General features: G+C 33.4%; 2 protein-coding genes across 7 annotated transcripts; one reads left to right on the forward strand and one right to left on the reverse strand.

The window, feature by feature from the left end:
• The first annotated feature begins 6869 nt into the window (after positions 1-6869).
• On the forward strand, positions 6870-9739 carry LOC142606911 (myb family transcription factor EFM). Of its 2 annotated transcripts, none has more exons than XM_075778283.1 (4): positions 6870-7265; positions 7808-8437; positions 8733-8809; positions 9003-9739. In XM_075778283.1, exons 1-4 carry the CDS (start codon positions 7076-7078, stop codon positions 9498-9500), a joined length of 1395 nt encoding a protein of 464 aa, XP_075634398.1. In that variant the 5' UTR covers positions 6870-7075; the 3' UTR covers positions 9501-9739. The 2 variants fall into 2 exon arrangements, with proteins under 2 accessions (XP_075634398.1, XP_075634406.1); XM_075778291.1 differs by having other exon boundaries at positions 6871-7265; positions 8736-8809.
• Positions 9740-10628: 889 nt separating this feature from the next.
• On the reverse strand, positions 10629-15276 carry LOC142629802 (uncharacterized). 5 transcript variants are annotated; one of them, XM_075804151.1, is made up of 10 exons: positions 15106-15276; positions 14254-14352; positions 13671-14125; positions 12621-12690; positions 12456-12509; positions 12055-12123; positions 11858-11923; positions 11701-11769; positions 11543-11584; positions 10629-10974 (listed from the first exon to the last, which is right to left on the reverse strand). In XM_075804151.1, the coding sequence occupies exons 1-10, from the start codon at positions 15214-15216 to the stop codon at positions 10921-10923; spliced, it is 1089 nt and encodes a 362-aa protein (XP_075660266.1). In that variant the 5' UTR covers positions 15217-15276; the 3' UTR covers positions 10629-10920. The 5 variants fall into 5 exon arrangements, with proteins under 5 accessions (XP_075660266.1, XP_075660864.1, XP_075662891.1 ...); XM_075804749.1 differs by having other exon boundaries at positions 12621-12687; positions 15106-15265; XM_075806776.1 differs by lacking the exon at positions 15106-15276 and adding an exon at positions 14462-14600.
• Between the last annotated feature and the right edge of the window lie 2734 nt (positions 15277-18010).

The following is an 18010-nucleotide window of genomic DNA, read 5'->3' on the forward strand; positions in this document are numbered from 1 at the left end:
ATAAAATATAAATTTGACATTTCTTCAATTCTTGTCTTCGTTAACACTCTAAATGTACCTTTTATTTAGAAGTTCATCTTTTGCTAAGAGGCCGACCAAAGTGATTCGATTCCATTCTCCACTCTCCCATGCTTCAGATGCTATATCAACTATTCTTCTCTTTTCTATGGTCAACCTAATTGATTGACAGAAATTAGGTTCTGACTAATTATGTAGCTTATACATTTCTTTTAGTTGCACATTTTATAGCCTTTATATCCATAGTCCAACTCCTCTAGTTAATGGAGTGACTAGGCTAGTTTTGGAGCATAATCATGTTAAATCCTATCAATTATTCAAGTTCAAAAGCAAAGCTCCTCCCAAAATGATTTTAAAGTGCAAATAGAGAATTCTTCTTCCTAGTGTGAAATTTAAAAACTTCAATATGTAAGCAACCCTAGATTTAGAAGTAGAAAATTAGAAATATCATATCATTCATGTGCATAGGTCAATGGATGACTTTCTATCTTCTATTGTTTTCACTTCCTCCTTTTGGAGTAATAATACTCCACTCATCATTAGAAGTTAGGGCATTAGAAATACTTGTGCAAAGCACAAACTTTTTATTAAGAAAAGCATGAAGCATCCAAAGAATTTTAAAAAAATAAAAATAAAAAGCCCTACAGCTAGCAATCATCCATGAATACACAAGTTCTGATGCCAAAGTGACGAATCTATATCTTTAATTAATTGATATAGGGAATTTAGTAGAACAATCCATTTCTCGTCAAGAATTCCAGTTTAATGATTCTTATGGACAAACTATGTAGCCCGTAAATGCAGCTATCGTAGACTTTATTATTATTTTTTTCTGCAAAGCTTAAGAATATTTCATATAATGCAAACATAAAGGTCATTCTAATTTTTTTATTCTTTGAACTAAGTTGAACAGAGCTTTGAAATTCGAATTTTTGATCTTTTTGATAATCAATTCATGAAGAAGTTATTGGTAAATAATTGGATCCAGAAGAATCGAACCCAACATTTCTTATCCTTATTTGAAACTTCATCGGTTTATTTATTTCTAAGTATCTAAACCTTCCTCGAAGCACACTGTTACATTATCTGTTCATTTTTCTAATGTTAAATTATATTATGTGTGAGCTGTTAATCTTGTATAATAATTTAATAAAACCATAAATTCCTACATGTCACCACCTTCCAGGTGATGCTTGACTACTTAGTTTATGCTCTTTGGTTAAGGAAAACGATTTTTAATTTTTTTTAAATGGCTATAGTTTTTTTTTTTTTTTTTTTTGAGAATCAAATGGGTGTAGTTTGATACATGGCCATTGAAGAAAAAAGGAATGATTTATATATATATATATATATATATATATATATATATATATATATATATATATATATATACACATATATATTATAAATAGAATAAGATAAATTTAATAAAGAAAAGAGGGTGTAAATGAAGGCCACTAAGGGAGGGCTTGGAATAATGAATTGTAGAAGAGAAACAATGAATGATAGAAATAAATTGGAAACTGTGATTTGATTGAGACAAAGGCATTCATAAACAGTAATGGCAGAATAAAAATCCTGTGGCTATTACAAAAATCGTACCTAAGAAGTATTCGAACTTAGCATCTTCTAAATAAGGTTTTATGCTATTCAGATATATATATATTGCTCATACTGTCTTGGCCTATATATTATGCCATGTGATTGTGTACGTACTATATATATAAACTTTTACTATATATCAATATTATGAATTATTTGTTATAGCCTTTGAACCCAGCCTTTTCACATATGCATCATGCATAGACATAGGATGGGATCAATTTAGTTCAGTCTTCGAAGGAAATATCTGTAAAAAATTGTGGTCCTTACTGGGCTTTTTATAATAAAGTAGGTTCAGGCTTGTAAAAGTAACTATTATATAGACTTCTTTCATATGGCACTTTTGGCTTGTCTAAACCCCATGAAGACTAACAAAAACTCCTAACCGAATATGAATTCAACAGAAAGAGCCCCATGCCAAAAATAAAAAGTTAAAAAGTTATATATATTAGATTTCTGTAAATTTATATTAATGCACCACCCTTGTTTTATGATGTGAACTTCTCTGTAAAACAACTTTGACCTTTTTTTTTATTCATGGTGAATTTCAGAACTCTTTTTTATGGACCTCAGGGTTTGCATTAGCTCAAAGGCGGATCCGGGGTAGTTGCCCCTTGGCCCGCCAAAAATTCACTAAGAAATTTACTTATTTGTCATATTACTTAATGAATTTACTACCTTGCTCCAATCATATGCCTACACTAAATAACAAGAATATGAGGAAATAAAGCTCAAGGGTAATTATTATTTTGTGAGCTTCAAGGTTTATGTCCTTTTATCAATTTGTTCCCTCCCCTCCATATTTTTGGCCCCATCTTAATTTTTGTATTTCATTTATTTTCTTGTTCTGTTTCATATATGCATAGATTTTCTTTATGTATTTCTTTTCCATTTATAAAATAATCATTGGACTATTAATTTTTTTTTATGCAAACTTCATTAAATATAAAAGAAAAATAAAATCATTCATAATCTATCAATGTGTTTTAAAACTCAATTATATAAAAAAGAAAAACAAAGATCAAAAAACGAATAAGTAAAAAGCATAAGTTTTAATTGGTAAGATTGAAAAAAAAAATTATTATCACCTTTGAAGTGATAAAAATGATAAAAGAATCACAATTTTCTAATTTTCAAGTGTATATAAGCTCACAATTTCGTTTTTTTAAAATTACAATATCATATTCATATGAATTATACTTGAATTGTCCAACTAATAAAATCTTTTATAAGAATTGTAAACGGAATTTTTAATTAAAAAAATTATTCATTCGTAAATAAATTTTTAATAGAAATATATAGTAGAACAAATATACTAATGTTATTTTTTGTGTGCGTGCCCGTGTAGATTGTTTATAAATTTTGTCGTCTCTGAACTTAAATCTTGGTTTCGTCACTAATTTAGCTAGGACAAAATCTAAAGTATTCACGCTTTTCATTATACGCCACAAGCACATTATTATATTTGAACTTAGTTTAGTTAATAATTAAACCGAAACAACTTGATTTATTTATAAGATATAACAAATAATATAAATAAGTTTTGTTTTCTTCGTTTATAATCAATTAATTCTCACAATATGTGGGATCCATGTGCTGTGTCTGTGTGGGAGCAGCTTCTCTGCAATTGACCATAGTGACGTGAGGTCCCCCACCCAACATTTCTAGGACTCGATATTGTTAGCGTAGATTAATAATGAGCACCATCATATATGGTTCATGTTAGCAAAGTGAAGTACATAGAGCTATCTTACACTTGCAAGGTTTTCAGCAACGCACGCACTTACCTCGTTTTCGGTTCTTCGCAATTTTGGTCTTAACCAAAAACAATATAAGAGAATAGAAGATAAATTAAATAATAATAATAATATAATATTAAAGTATAGTATATATGAAAATGAGAGATGGGTGGAGAATATTCTTATGATTTTAAGACCAGACAAAAGGGATATTCAGAAGGACAGATATGGGAGAATATCATGGCACGTGTCACGAGAAGAATCTCTTTCATTTTTTCCTTTACTGCTTTTATTTTTTTCTTTTCATTCGCAACAAAAACATACAAAGAGAGAATCTACACAAAAGGTGTGGGTTGGAGGCTTGTACCAGAAGACTGGTTTTAGAAAGTGACCAACCATCATTATTGCATTATCTCTCTCTCTCTTTCTCTGCCCAGGGAATTCGATGCAGTCTCTCGGACTTGCACCTTTAACTTTCATGAAAAAGGTATCTCTTACTGCTAAGATATACTTCATCAACTGGCTGCAAATGGGTCGGGCCAAGCTGCCCGCCCCGTTCATGCACCAAATTTCTTGTTACCTCAAGGAAAGCATGGTACAGAGGAAAAATAATTCTCTCTGCTTCATATTTTGATCTCCATCTCTAGTTTATTTTATAGTTAAAAAGATTAAATTTTATAAATCTAAAAATATAGAGTTGTGATCAATTAATGGGCATATTTTATGGGTTTTGTTAATGTGAGTCTTTAGAGTATTCATTAATTATTTATTTTAAGAATTTTTTTTATAAAAAAAGATTTAAGAAAGCTATAAAAAATTAAATATTTTTTTGTAATTTTTTTTTTATAAATGATTTATTAAAATTTATATTTTATTATAGTTAATGTTTTTTGAAAATTATGTGTTCATGAAGACACGATTTCAATTATAAATTTGAAAACGTGAAATCATATCTTGAAAACACAATTTCATAGTTTAACTAAAATTATGTTTTGAACACAATATTAATTGATGTAGTGTACACACATTGTACACATAGGTGTATAATTAACGTTTATTATAGAGTATTTGTGTCGCGGACTTTATTTTTATAAAATATTGATAAATACGATAGAATTTCAACATATAATATCATTTATGGTGATAAATTGCTCTTTATTATTTGACAAAAGTACCAATTGATTTTTAATTTAGTAATTTAGTCGGAGTTCAAATTTCAAATCTCTTATTCGATGACAAGATGCTTTACTTATTAAACTAACTTGATTTAAAAAATAAGTTAGGTTAGATACCGTTGTAACTAAATTAAATAGACTTGAATAAACAATTTAGTTTCATCCCATCGCTCATCCATGAAAACATACAAGTACTAATTTACCAAATTTTCAAGCAAATAACAAAAGCTATATAGCTCCAAGTTAGATGCTTGTGCTGTTCTAGCATATTATATGCTCAAATTATGTGCATATGCATGTATACTATATTCTAAGTTCGATGCTTTATTTGACATTATGTTTGCATGGTGCATGCTAAAAATATGACTGATTGCCTAGTAGAAAGAAACCAAAAAGAAAAATTAAAACATTGACTGATGAAATCCATGCCCGTTTCCAAAGATGAACACAATAATCAAGAATTCAATCTATCTACCCAACTTTCCCCTTCCCTCCCTCTTAATAAGAAGATATGTTAAGGAATTAGAAGTCTAAAATTTTAGGGAGTTCTTGGTTATGTTATGTTTTCACAAATTAACTTGATTCTCAAAAAAAACAAAAATGCTTTCACCAACTTGTAGAATAAAATCATATAACAGAGAAACCACTAGTTCTTGGTTAAGTCTTCCTCTGATTTCAAAGTGAAAATTGCTGAAGTTCCCATAAATATAATTTAAAATAAATTAGCTGGAAAAAGAACAGAGATGTCTCAGCTTTTCTATATACTATAAAATAAAATGAAGATAAACATGCTCGCATTACAGTGACCCGAATCCGAATTGTCACGGAGGTTCAAAACTCCATAAAAGTTGCTCTAAGTTTAGAGAGAATCTTCTTACCTTCCTACCCACTTCATTAAAGTTAGTAGCAGAAGAAGATTCCTCTCTTAGGCTCCTTTATCATTCTTTTGGAGGGTGGTTTTTCCGCTTTAAGCTTTGCTGGTTGTGTTCTCTTAATTTGGAGTCGTAGAATTGGAACTTAGATATTCCTTCCTTATAGAAAAATATTATATTCTTTATAGTGAATGTCTCATTTTAGATTAGATATTCCTTCTTCTCTCTCAATGCACTCAATTTTAGAGCAATTATGTAACTTTTGAAGCCAAAAAGAAAGTTGCATTGTGGATATATTGATACTAAGCCCCATTTGAATATGTCCTCCCTCTCTCTCTTCAATATACGGTGTGGTAGCTAGCTAGTAAAAATTTATATTGATGGTATATGCTCGTTTCCAAAGTCTTTTCTATATAACTTAATCATATTAGAATCATTAAGTCTTATATTATAAGGAGGAGATATATACCTTGGTAAGGAAACCTACAAAGTAGTACTTCGCCGTACACGTGTCCAACATCTAATAGCTGTTGGTGTGGTGGAGGTTTTTTTTTTTTGCTTAAACTTTTACATAGTAAACAATAAGTAGATCATGACCATTCAATTGGAATCCAATCACATCTTTTGATCGTTTTATGGGCTGCCATGGTTTATTTTTACACTTCAATACCGGATAGGTACAATAATGCTGTACGTACAATATACTTCAAATTTTTTTTTTTTTGGGTAAATTGTCATTAGTGTAATATCTACCGTATCATTTTTTTTAGCTAACTTAACGGTTGTAAAAATGTTGTATTATTAGACTTATTATATTACATGTTAAAAAAATAGTTGTACCATGCAATTCATTTGATATGGGTTCCAGGTTCAATTGAAGGTAATTGATATCCATACCGAGCCAAATATAGCTTTGTAATAATAAAATAAAATAAAATAGATGTTGGACACCCGTTGAACAAGATGAAGCTTTATACTCCTATATAATAAACACTCAAAGATTATACTGTTAGAGAAGTTTGATTTACAAGTAAAAGAAGGAGTATAGGGTCACACAGCTAGGGATAAAGGGAATAAAACTAAAAACAAAAGAAAAGAAAAAGAAAACAAAAATAAAGGAGAATAGTAAGAAGAAGAATCATCTTTTGTATTGGTGATTTTGAATTCGTACAAAGGTTCTTAAACCAGGGCCTAAGCACATGACCCTCTAGTGTCAGACTCTCTGATTCCTTCTCTCACAGCACCTCTCTCATTTTTAGCTTTTCTTTAGCCTTTGTTCTTTGCAAGAAGTTACTAAATATCCCCTCTGCTTTATCCCTTCCTGCTTTTTCTTTTCGTCTCTCTCTCTATCTCTCTCTCTCTCTCTCTCTCTCTCTCTCTCACACACACACACACACACAAAACCCTGCTTTATTCCCTTTGAACTCAGCCCTAAAAAGAGGACGATCCCCCTCGATCCTCTTGTGTTCACAAACAACATCCTCTCTCTCTCTCTCTCTTCCGCTCTCTCTTTGTCTCTCCCACTTGAACTCAAACCTAAAGAAAGAAAGAAAGAAGCCAAACACCCTCTTTTGCCATTGTTTGTTCCCACATATATTATCCTCTGTTCCTATTTGTGCATGAACATTACTAAACAGTTGTTTAGTCTTGCTGTTTTTACGTAACGAAGATGGCATCACCTTCTGAACTAAGCCTGGACTGCAAGCCTCGTAGCTACTCTACGCTACTCAAATCTTTTGGAGACCAGAATGACCAGACCCAGAAGCTCGAAGATTACCTTTCTCGTCTCGAGGAAGAACGCCTCAAGATCGATGCTTTCAAGCGCGAGCTTCCCCTTTGCATGCAACTCCTTACCAATGGTACCATTTATATATCTTCCTGATCATGCACATATTATAATAGCAAGCTTATAAAAGCTTATTCAAGATCTTATGCAATGATAAATTTTTTTTGATGGTTATATATATATACACACATATATAGATAGATATGCATAGAATCATGCATATATAGATATGAAGATATTATATATTTTACTATCTACTAATGGTGGATATTCATTGATGTCTCAGCTTCCATCCTTTTTTCTTTATCTTTTTTCATTTATAGAAGTGAGGGATATAGCTTTCTTTGTGTATAACTTTGATTTTCGAGCTCATCTCTCTTTAACTCCAAAGCAGCCAATCAATCAACACATTTTCTAAAGAATTAAAGCCAGAATAACATTAATTCTAAACTCAGTAAAAGAAGAAGAAGAATGAAAAGTGACCCTCTTAGTTTTCCAAACATTTTTAAAATAATTAAAAGGATCCATAGCATCAATATGAAACTCTAGTGAGATTTTAAATGATAATTTTTTTTAAAAATTGTCTAATGACATAATTACAATTTTTTTTTTCAGCTGTAGAGGAATATAGGCAGCGGCTACAGGCATATAGAGCGAACCAAGGTCCAAGGCCAGTGCTTGAAGAATTCATACCCCTCAAACACTCAGCATCTGAAATCTCAGAGAAATCACCAAACAATTCTGATAAGGCAAGTTGGATGGAAACTGCTCAATTATGGAGCCAAGCAAGTGATGGAACCAAACCACAATCCACAATTATATCCCCTAAAGAACCTGATATTGGATTCAATGTTAGTCCAAAACTAGCTTTAGATAACAAGCAGAGAAATGGAGGAGCCTTCCATCCATTCTCAAAAGAAAGGAACCCTTGCCCGAGTCCAAATTTACGGGCTCTTCCTGATCTAGCTCTTGCCTCCTCTGAAAAAGAGATGGAGGATAAGAAGTGCTTGGACACTGAGAATGGAATTTCTTGTCCTAGAAGAGAGAATATTAATGGTAAGGTTAGCAATGGAGGGGTGGTGGTTGAGCAAGGAAAAGGAGCTGGTAATTCATCAGAGGGGCAAACAAATGGAGCAAACAATTCCTCTAACACCAATCAGACTCACAGGAAAGCCAGGAGGTGTTGGTCACCTGACTTGCATAGGAGATTTGTGAATGCTCTTCAGATGCTTGGTGGTTCTCAAGGTACGTAATATAGGGTTTAAATATTTGACGAATAAGATAATAGTATGATCATTTTGATATAGTAAAGCAAAAATAATAACAAATGGATTTTGATTAGTCTTAATCATGATGATGATCAAACTATCATTGTCACTATCAATATCTGCACCCATTATCATTGCTAGTATAATAAGTCTAATTTAACAACAGTTAATGTGATAGACCCATGAAAGTGATGTTGTAATTATTGTGAAAATTGTTATTTATCCCTATCATTACTCATTTATTGTACTGATTTTTTGGGCCACGGAAACAGTAGCCACTCCAAAGCAGATCAGGGAGTTGATGAAGGTTGATGGTTTGACCAATGATGAAGTTAAAAGTCACCTGCAGGTATCTCTCTCTCTCTCTCTCTCTCTCTCTCTCTCTCATGCAGGCAGGGATTAAAGAGCCTTTGTACTATTTTAACCTGCCCTGACAAACGTACCACAGCACAATGCATTTTCTCTGAATAAATGTCGTAGTACAGAGTCACTACAGACTATAATATAATGATTTGTCTTCCTTTCTCTCTTTTTGTACACAGAAATATAGGCTTCACACTAGACGACCAAGCCCAAGCCCACAAGCAGCTGGAGGACCAACACCCCAGCTTGTAGTCCTAGGTGGCATATGGGTCCAACCAGAGTATGCCACGGCAGCAGCAGCTCATTCAGGAGCCTCAGCACTGTATGGTGCACATCCAGGGTCTCATGCAGCACCCCACTATTGTGCATCACCAGTACCACAAGACTACTATGGTGCACCACCACCACCCCCTCCAACCCACCACCAATTGCATCACCATCCCCTCCACCACCAGCTCCACGTCTACAAGACCACGTCCCAGGCCCACAGCTCCCCGGAATCCGACGTCCGAGGCACGGGGGACCGGTCAGAGAGTATAGAAGATGGCAAGTCAGACAGCAGCAGCTGGAAGGGTGAGAGTGGTGAGAACAATGCAATGAGAGAGAGAAAAGGGTTGGTTGCACTTAGAGAAGATGGTGAGGAAAGCAATGGAAGTGGGATTACTCTCAAGTTCTAAGGCTAAAAGAGTTTTAGGATTAGAGGGTTTAGAAGAGTCTGTTGCATGTTTGTAACTTTGTATTGTATCCATGTGTTTATTCTATTTTGTTAACAAAAAAAATACATGTTGGTAGCTAGAGGGGGGGTAAAAAGGGCATAAGGAAAAAAGTGAGTGTTTGTTTTCTTTTCCTTTTATGCTTTGATGTCCTACTAATTGGAAAAGATTGAAGATTGGATTATATGGTTTTTGACGTTTTCAGGTATATTTGCTTTTTGTGTTTTGTGCACATGGATAATGACTGCCGGGACTACCTGTGTCCACCGTACCGGTGGACATGAAATTACATGCTTTTTTTTTTTTTTTAATAAGAAAATAAATAAATAAATAAATAATTACATATTTTCTTAGTTTTTACTCGTCTGCAAAGTAGTATGGACATAGTTCATGATGCTTTTACAGGGAGGAGGGGACTACCATTCAAACGGGTGGCTATCCTTCTGTCTTTCAAATCCTTATCTTTAAAAGTTGGTATCTAGTTCCTTCTTTAAAGATAAAGATAAACATATAAAATGTCCATAGTAGTGAATTTTTTGTGAAGCAAATAATCTGATAGGAGGTAGATTTTAGTCGGTATAAGATTTTAAGTTGAACAATAATTGAGTAAAGACAGTGGTACATGCATTGCAAGATCAAGATAGCTTTGTCTCAATTATTTGGGGACTTAAAAATTGGGTTAACAAAAAAGAGGCACCGAAAGTGTTTGCCAGATTTTCTTTCCACCCTGTGTCTCTCTCAGCTTTCTTAAAACATATAAACAGCGTTTTCTTAATTGCCTTTTCATTTTCTTGTTTAAATTAAACAGCATTTTAATTTTGACATTGCATGGTTAAAGTGTTTGCTCCATATTGGCATTCACACTAGTTTCAGATCTCAAGATCTTTTTTAAAGACCTAAAGTGTATATACCCGATATTCAAAAGAACACCATAAAAAAGCAATCTTCAGAGAGTTAACGATTGTCTGGCACTCTGGCAGTGTTGGCATAACTGCCATGTCACAATCAACTTGTGCATTGGTGAAAAGAAAAAGAAAAAATGAAACTAAGCTTTTTCATTAAACAAAGACAATGTAGAAAAACACAGAAAACTAGAAAGCTTGATAATAAGGGTTTTTTTTGGCTGAATTGATAATAAGGGAAATTGATAGTCTGAACATCATATATTATTACAAGATATTTTCTCCAGTTGATTTGAAATTAACATGTACATAGGCCTAGAAAGATCCACACAAATCTATACCAAATTGCATAAGCTACATGCTACCATAACCATCATCAAAAGCATTACTGAATCTAACCCTAAAAGATAAAAGGTGTCACAGATCTGTGCTGAAACTTAAACAGGACATCATGCATTTCCAATTGCTAGGACCCCATCCTTTCAGCCAACATCATCATCAACATCAGTTTCTAACATTGCCGTATCAACAAGAGTCTGCAAGAAAAATTTTGAGTTAAACACTTTTTTTTGTGTGTGGATAAACCAATAATTAGAGAAGGGATTTGAATCCTAAACATCTCTATTGAAAACACCATGAAGTGTTAGTTGAGCTACAAGCTCTTGACAAAAGTTTAACATTATGTGCCAACATATATTGTCCATCATAAATTCATGATCTCAAATAATCTTTTTCGTATGGTAGAGAACAGGGTAGGGGAATAGAAGGAAAAAAAAGTGGAGCTCGAGCTCATTGGGAGACTTGATCCTATGCATAGACAAATACCACTACACTTCCCCTACCTTACCATGTCCAAAACAAGTATAAAAGGGTAAACCTTTTCATTAATTATTAAGCGTATCTTAAACTGAGCAGTTGTATCATGTATGATCTATTGAATGCTGCTACAACTACTGAAATTTGCAATTTAAACTATATTTTTCCCTGCCCATAAATGGTAGGGGTATAGCCTAGAAATGCATCTTATCAACTCCTTGTAATTAAAATTTAAATGCTTATCCTATGCTAGTTCCATATGTAACTGCACTTGAATATATACCATACCCTGAAGGCCGAAATGTCCACAGCCAAGAGATGAGATGAATGCTGCTTATAAGATTGTGGGCATCATGCAAAAGCACAACATTTTATTCCAGACCACATAACAATACAAAAATCAACAATGTTATTTACATAGCCTCCAAATAGCCAGAGAGACAAACCTGGAGTTCTTCTTCACAGCTTTTAAGTCTGTCAGAGTAATCTTTCACTTGCAGAAAACATTTATACAGCTGCGAAAATTCACAAAAAAGCAACCATTAATCCCAAGCAATGTCCAGAGGAGTTTCTTAATAACCGATTGATAACCAAAATGATTACCTTGGTCAACTGCACCTGACGGTATGAAGTGTGCTTCTTTGAAGCAATCAATGCATCCTCCAGTTTCTGCATTTATTTATCATATTTCCAGTGAGAACATGAAGGGGCATTTATGGACTTGGAGAAGTGATAAGAAAATAAAAATGGAAGGGCATATCAGCTAAAAAAGAAGTGCAATATATTGGAACAAAAATTACCTTTGATTTTTTCTGTAAATCCAACACAAGATTCCGTTTCTCTACTAACCTCTCTTCGATCTGAGGAATCTGACAAAGAAAATAATTTTAGTTTCTTTTGCCACCAACACCACTGGTGGTAATGATAAAAAATAGAGTTTCAGGACAACTTTGGCAGGTCTGTTAAAGACCCTTAGATGGTGTTTCCCAGGCTGAAGTATATAGCGTGGCAGGGCATGTATGTGTCTGTGTGTGCGAAGCATGCTTTTATGTCCAATACTTTTGGTACATATTTCATAAATCAAATGCATACGGTTCTGCCAAATTGGCAGCTGATTGGATGCACAACTTTGGTAGCATGATCAATTGGTAAAAATATTAGCGTGATTCTCTTAATTCAATTCTTAAAAGATAAAACTAACCTCCTTTGTAAGTTCATCAAACCTCTGAGTTGATCTATCCAGTTCTTCTTTTACCTAATAGTGCAAATAGGACAAGCAAGCAAAAGGGCCCCAAAATTAACATAGCAAAAGCCAATGCATGTAGTATACAACCTTATCAAGAAAATATAAAGAAGCTCAGCTTACCTGATTGTTGTAATCATCACTTGCTTCGGATGAAAGTTCCCTACCACGTCTGTCATTAATACCAAAACTGCTGGAGAGAGTTTAGGGGGCGAGGATGACAAAAAGTGTAAGTGAATTGTCATCAATATCATCTAAGGGACTTAAAAACCTCTCAACAGAATCACAGATGAAATTTTGAAACAAAGTGCCATGCAAAATTTGTACAGCACGCAATACTTAACTTCCAGAAGCATTCAGGGTTACAATAAATACCAAGATGAATAAACTCTAGATGTGAAAATCCCATTGCACCTTGATTATCAGTGCTTTTTTAGGATTGTTTTATTAAAGGGGCTAATTAATGTACTCACATATCAGGGGACAACAACATATTGATTCTCAAAAAGTGTTGGTAATACTTAATCGTGACTATTTGCTAACCAAGTGCATGGCAACTTTAAATTCACACAAATTCAAATCTCAATGCCCATCAAAGCCGTATAGCAGTGCCAGATTTAGAATTCCCATTTTTATGCTTTCAAAAAATCTAAACCATACTATTGACTGGGAAAAGAAGTTTTGAAACAAAACAAAAAGGGCTAATCTTAAATAAAACCTCAGCGTAACAATTTCCTGCAAATCATTTTCTGTCACTAACTAACAGCAAAGTTCCACCTTACTAGTACCACTCTCAGAGTTGAGCAAGCACTTGGGGCTACTACTAAGTTTTCATTTATACATATTCTCTAAGGTGTCTTTTAGAGTATCGCATCAATTACTTCATGTCAAAACCAAACACAAGCCCAGACCTTCTATTAATGGAGAGGAAAACTTTAGAAGATACATACAAGCAATTTCCTTTTCTTTTCTTTTCTGCTTTTTTCTTTTTCCTAAATAAGTAATATGTGCACAAGTTAATTGACCATAAAATGGATGAAAGCTTCTGTTGCTCATTCATAAAGCATAAAATATGTTCTAATATCAAAACACCAAAAAATGACAAGACTTGACTAATGAAAATCATGTACATATAATAAACTAGAGTCATTGGCACAGTAAAAAAGATTTTACCCGTTCTGCCTCTTTGGCTGTTGATCTCTATCATTGTCAACACTTTTATCATGACCATTAGTCCTGTCCCACTCCCTCCCTTGTCCCAAATCCAAATCATGGTCTCTTTCCCACCCCAGGTCGTGGATCCTGCTGTGTTCGTTATCTACCATATCTCTATCTTGATCTCGATCCCTTGAAAGGAACAGGTCTCTTGCTCGATCATGACCATGTGAATGGTCATGTCCTCTTTCTCTCTCCAGCTCACGGTCACGAGATCTATCACGCTCTCTAGACCAATCACCATTTCGATCCTGATACCGATCCCTATCATGATCATGACCCCTTTCTCGATCTCTACCTCTATCCAAGTCAGTGCCCCTCTCAAAATTATGTCGAAAGCTTTCTCTACCAAAGTTGGATCTTCCACCTCTAGTCCTCACTCCATTCACTCTAACAACTCGCCCATCAATAGTCTAACATAAAGCTTTATAATGTCAAAGGTCTAAAAATCTCTAACCAACAATAAAAAGAAAAATTTTAAATGTTATATTTATGGAAAATCATTCAATCAAAGCAAATAGGAAATGGAAAATTCACATACCCTGCCATTCATGTCATTGATGGCATCATTTGCTGCTCGAGGATTTACAAAAGTAACAAAACCATAGCATTTTCCTTTAGTACTATGATCATTAATAATCTGCAGGCAAAATGGGTCAATAAACTTGTTCGTTATCCATCCTTAGCAATCAACCAATGTGTTAACCAACATGTAAAAAAAACCTACATACAACCGAAAATTTGCTTACTAGCAACGAGAGTAAACCAAATGGCTCACGCAACGAATTAGAAGAAAGATCATTCTACATCCATCATTCCACACAAGATTTGATGTTAAAGCAATCAGTTACAGACTCAGCTGTCTCCGACCCCAAAACATACTAACCCACTAATTAAATTCAATCCAATTAATTCACATAGTCAACATTCAAAGATGTAAAATTTGATCACGAATTCCCCACCTATTACGCCCACATGCCCCAACGCAGATCACTTACTTAGAAATGCTTCAAAAAAACACGCTTGCCATTCAGTTAGGTTCGGTACACAAAAAGTAGTTCACATGGGCAACCTTGTTTTCACATAGAAAAAGCTTTCCCGGGAAATTATTACAGCTAAAACACCTCCAAAAATATAGAATTGGAAAATGGAAAACATGCGACCCCAAATGCCAAACAACACATGGGTCAGTTAATCCTTACTATAACCATGAAAACAAAGCAAGAGAGGTGGTATCAATTAAAAAACAAGCATATAAACCGTGACATAAAACCCTAAAATACGAGAAAGAACGAAAACGAAAATCAGAAGCGAAATCAAACTCATAAGAGAGTGTGTGTTACAGAGAGAGAGAGAGAGAGAGAGAGAGAGAGAGAGAGAGAGATGGTTTGACCTTAACGTCAAGGATGGCACCGTAAAGCTCGAAGACTCTGTGGATGCTGTCCTTGGTGGCATCGTAGGGGAGTCCTCCCACGTATATTGAGCTCTCATCGTCTATCGTCATTTCTATTTCTATGGCGTGGTTGTTACTTGTTAGCAAATTGATAAGGTTATATTTCTAACTAATTTACTTGTCATCAATTTCATCGGCTTTAGTTTTGATGAGTCACAAGCAAAATTTTAGAAAATTAAAGAATTTGGACTTAACATTTTGCTTCCTTTTTTTTTTTTTTTTAATGGATAACATTGGATTACTGGACTATTTCATGTTCTTTCTTTTTTTTTTTTTTTGGCATAGAACTTATGCTTAGATTAATAATCATAAAGATTACATAACATTTGTTCTTACATAAGGACTCTTTGAATTGAGGTGGGACTTGGGAGGGAGGGAGGGTGGAGGAGAGTAGTGTAGAATTAGCTGAAAATAAGCTAATTTTGAGTCAATTTTATTTTACTCTACTCTACTCTACTCTCTCTTAATCTAAATGAACCATAAATATTTTTTTTTTGAACTTAAACGGACCATAAATATTAGACATACTCCAAATGAGAAAGTTTATAAACAAATAATTTGACAAAAAAAAAATTACACTTGCTAATGTAACAAATTGTGAGTGATGAGTAAAAAGTGATGTTAGTGACGTGCTTAAATGAGAACCAATAAAAACTTATCAACTCAATAAATGTGAAAAAAAAAAAATTGTCAAATATTTTGTGTATGTATTACTCTATACTTAAAGCACTACAACACATACTTTATTGTTTATACACACGTACACAAAGTCATAAAATACAAGCACTTTATCTTCTTGGGGGTGTAAAACCCATCCTATCCCAAAAAAAGTAGTAATAAAAAAGGTGTGGCAAATATGGTATAGCACTACTCACTCGGATTAAGAAATTAAGAAGATTATTTTTAATATCAGTCATTAGATCAAAGATGTTAAAAAAAAAAAAAAAAAATTAAAGTGAAAAAATGAAAAAAAAAGTATTTGTGAGTAAATGAAGGCTATTGCACGATTCAAATTCATTCTCACTACACTTGTTTACACCCATTTTTCTACTAATTTTTCTACCATCCTATTCACCTCTAGGTAGACATGATTAAGCAAGGGGGACAGAGTTTCTATCTACATTAGTATCTGCAATCCAAGGTTAAATTAGTTAGTATAGGTAAGGTAAGTAATCCATATGAGATGTGGTGAGCCATTTGTGGCTTTGAAATTATTAGATCAATTTTTCACCTTGAGAAATTATTGTGAGATTAGACGTTATTGTTGGTTGGAACAATGTTCAAATTGGATCTGGTGTTGGTTGGATTGTTGTGAGATTAGATGTTGATGTTGTGCATTTTGTGTTCATTATGTTAGATTTTATGAGAAAATTCTATTGTGTAATGGAATTCTTGAGTAATTGTATAACCTCCGTGACTTTTTGTACCAACCAAATAGTAATACTAATAAAACCATTTTTGAAGTATTTTCATAAATGAAATTGAACACCGAAAAACAAGTAATTTTTCTCAAAAAGTTTTCCGTAAAAAAATAGTTTATGTCAGAAAAAAATATAGCTAATGGAACATATGATTTTATTATAAAATTAAAATATTTTAAATTTATTATTTATTGCAAAATCTCATATCTCAATTATACACGATTAAATATGTTTAAGTAGTAAATATATTTTTTCACGCTCATTATACGAAAAATATTTTTCTATATTCAACGCATACTTCCTTTTGGTCACAAAAAAAAAGAAAAAAAAATCATGCTTCCTTGAGTTCCTTATTAAAAAAAAAAAAAAAATCTATGCATGGGATAATTCAATTTCCCTTTTGAAAATAAAATTGTATATGTAGGCTCTTTATATCCAGCCCACTTTAATGGTTCTAGTCCACACCTAAGACGGACACGCAATTACCTATTTGAATGCGAGTACATACAATGGACCCAAATATGGTCAAGAGAGGCCCGCGTAATAGCCCTTTAATAAAACAAGTCTTAATGTCTTATATCTAGTACCCTCCTTAGCCTGTTGAATGTTGATGCCTATAATGTTTAATTAAAAAAAATAAAAATAAAAAATAAAAAAAGATGGTTGTAATGTTTTAAATATTATTTTGGCAACTGCTTTATAATATATTTACACAAATTAGTCCTTCAAGTTTCAAACAAGCACAATTAGTCTTTCAAGTTTTAAAACTAAGTTGTATTAATTCTTTTACTAATTGTCATTAGTAGTGTCACTTACAAAATAATTTTACACATAATATATTCACAAACCAATACCAATTTAAAACCAGTATTTGATTCACAAAACCATCGCTTCTTAAAAAAAAAAAAATCACAAACCCACCCACAAGAGAGAGAAAGGGAGAATGAAGAAACCCAATCACTAACCTGCCGCTGATGGAAACCCAAGCCTAGCCGCCGTCCACGACAACTACTAACCCTACTTATTGTGATTGATATTGTTATATTTAACAATTGCAAGTATTTCTACATTTACAAACAAGGTTGCTCTTGCTTGTAGAAAAACATCAATTTTGATCTCTGAAACTGGACTGAGTGTGTGCTGCTCATTAACATTCAATGAATATATTCCTTGCCATGATGTTTCTTACATAAAGAGTCTGCTGCCCAAATTGGACGTTTCTAGAAAAGAAGAGCTAGAAAGACATTGCCCTCCACTTGAGAAACGATTATTTTGCTTGATTCCACACCAGAAGATTATAAGATACCAATACGATGGCCAACAAGCTGGGATTTTGTGTGGCAGAGCAATGTGAATCATACACGACTCGCTGAAGTCAAAGGAGGACAAAATTAGGTACATGAGAAGAATCAGCTCTGGTGGTT

This window comes from Castanea sativa, chromosome 1 (genome assembly GCF_040712315.1).
Source record: "Castanea sativa cultivar Marrone di Chiusa Pesio chromosome 1, ASM4071231v1".
Lineage (NCBI taxonomy): Eukaryota > Viridiplantae > Streptophyta > Magnoliopsida > Fagales > Fagaceae > Castanea > Castanea sativa.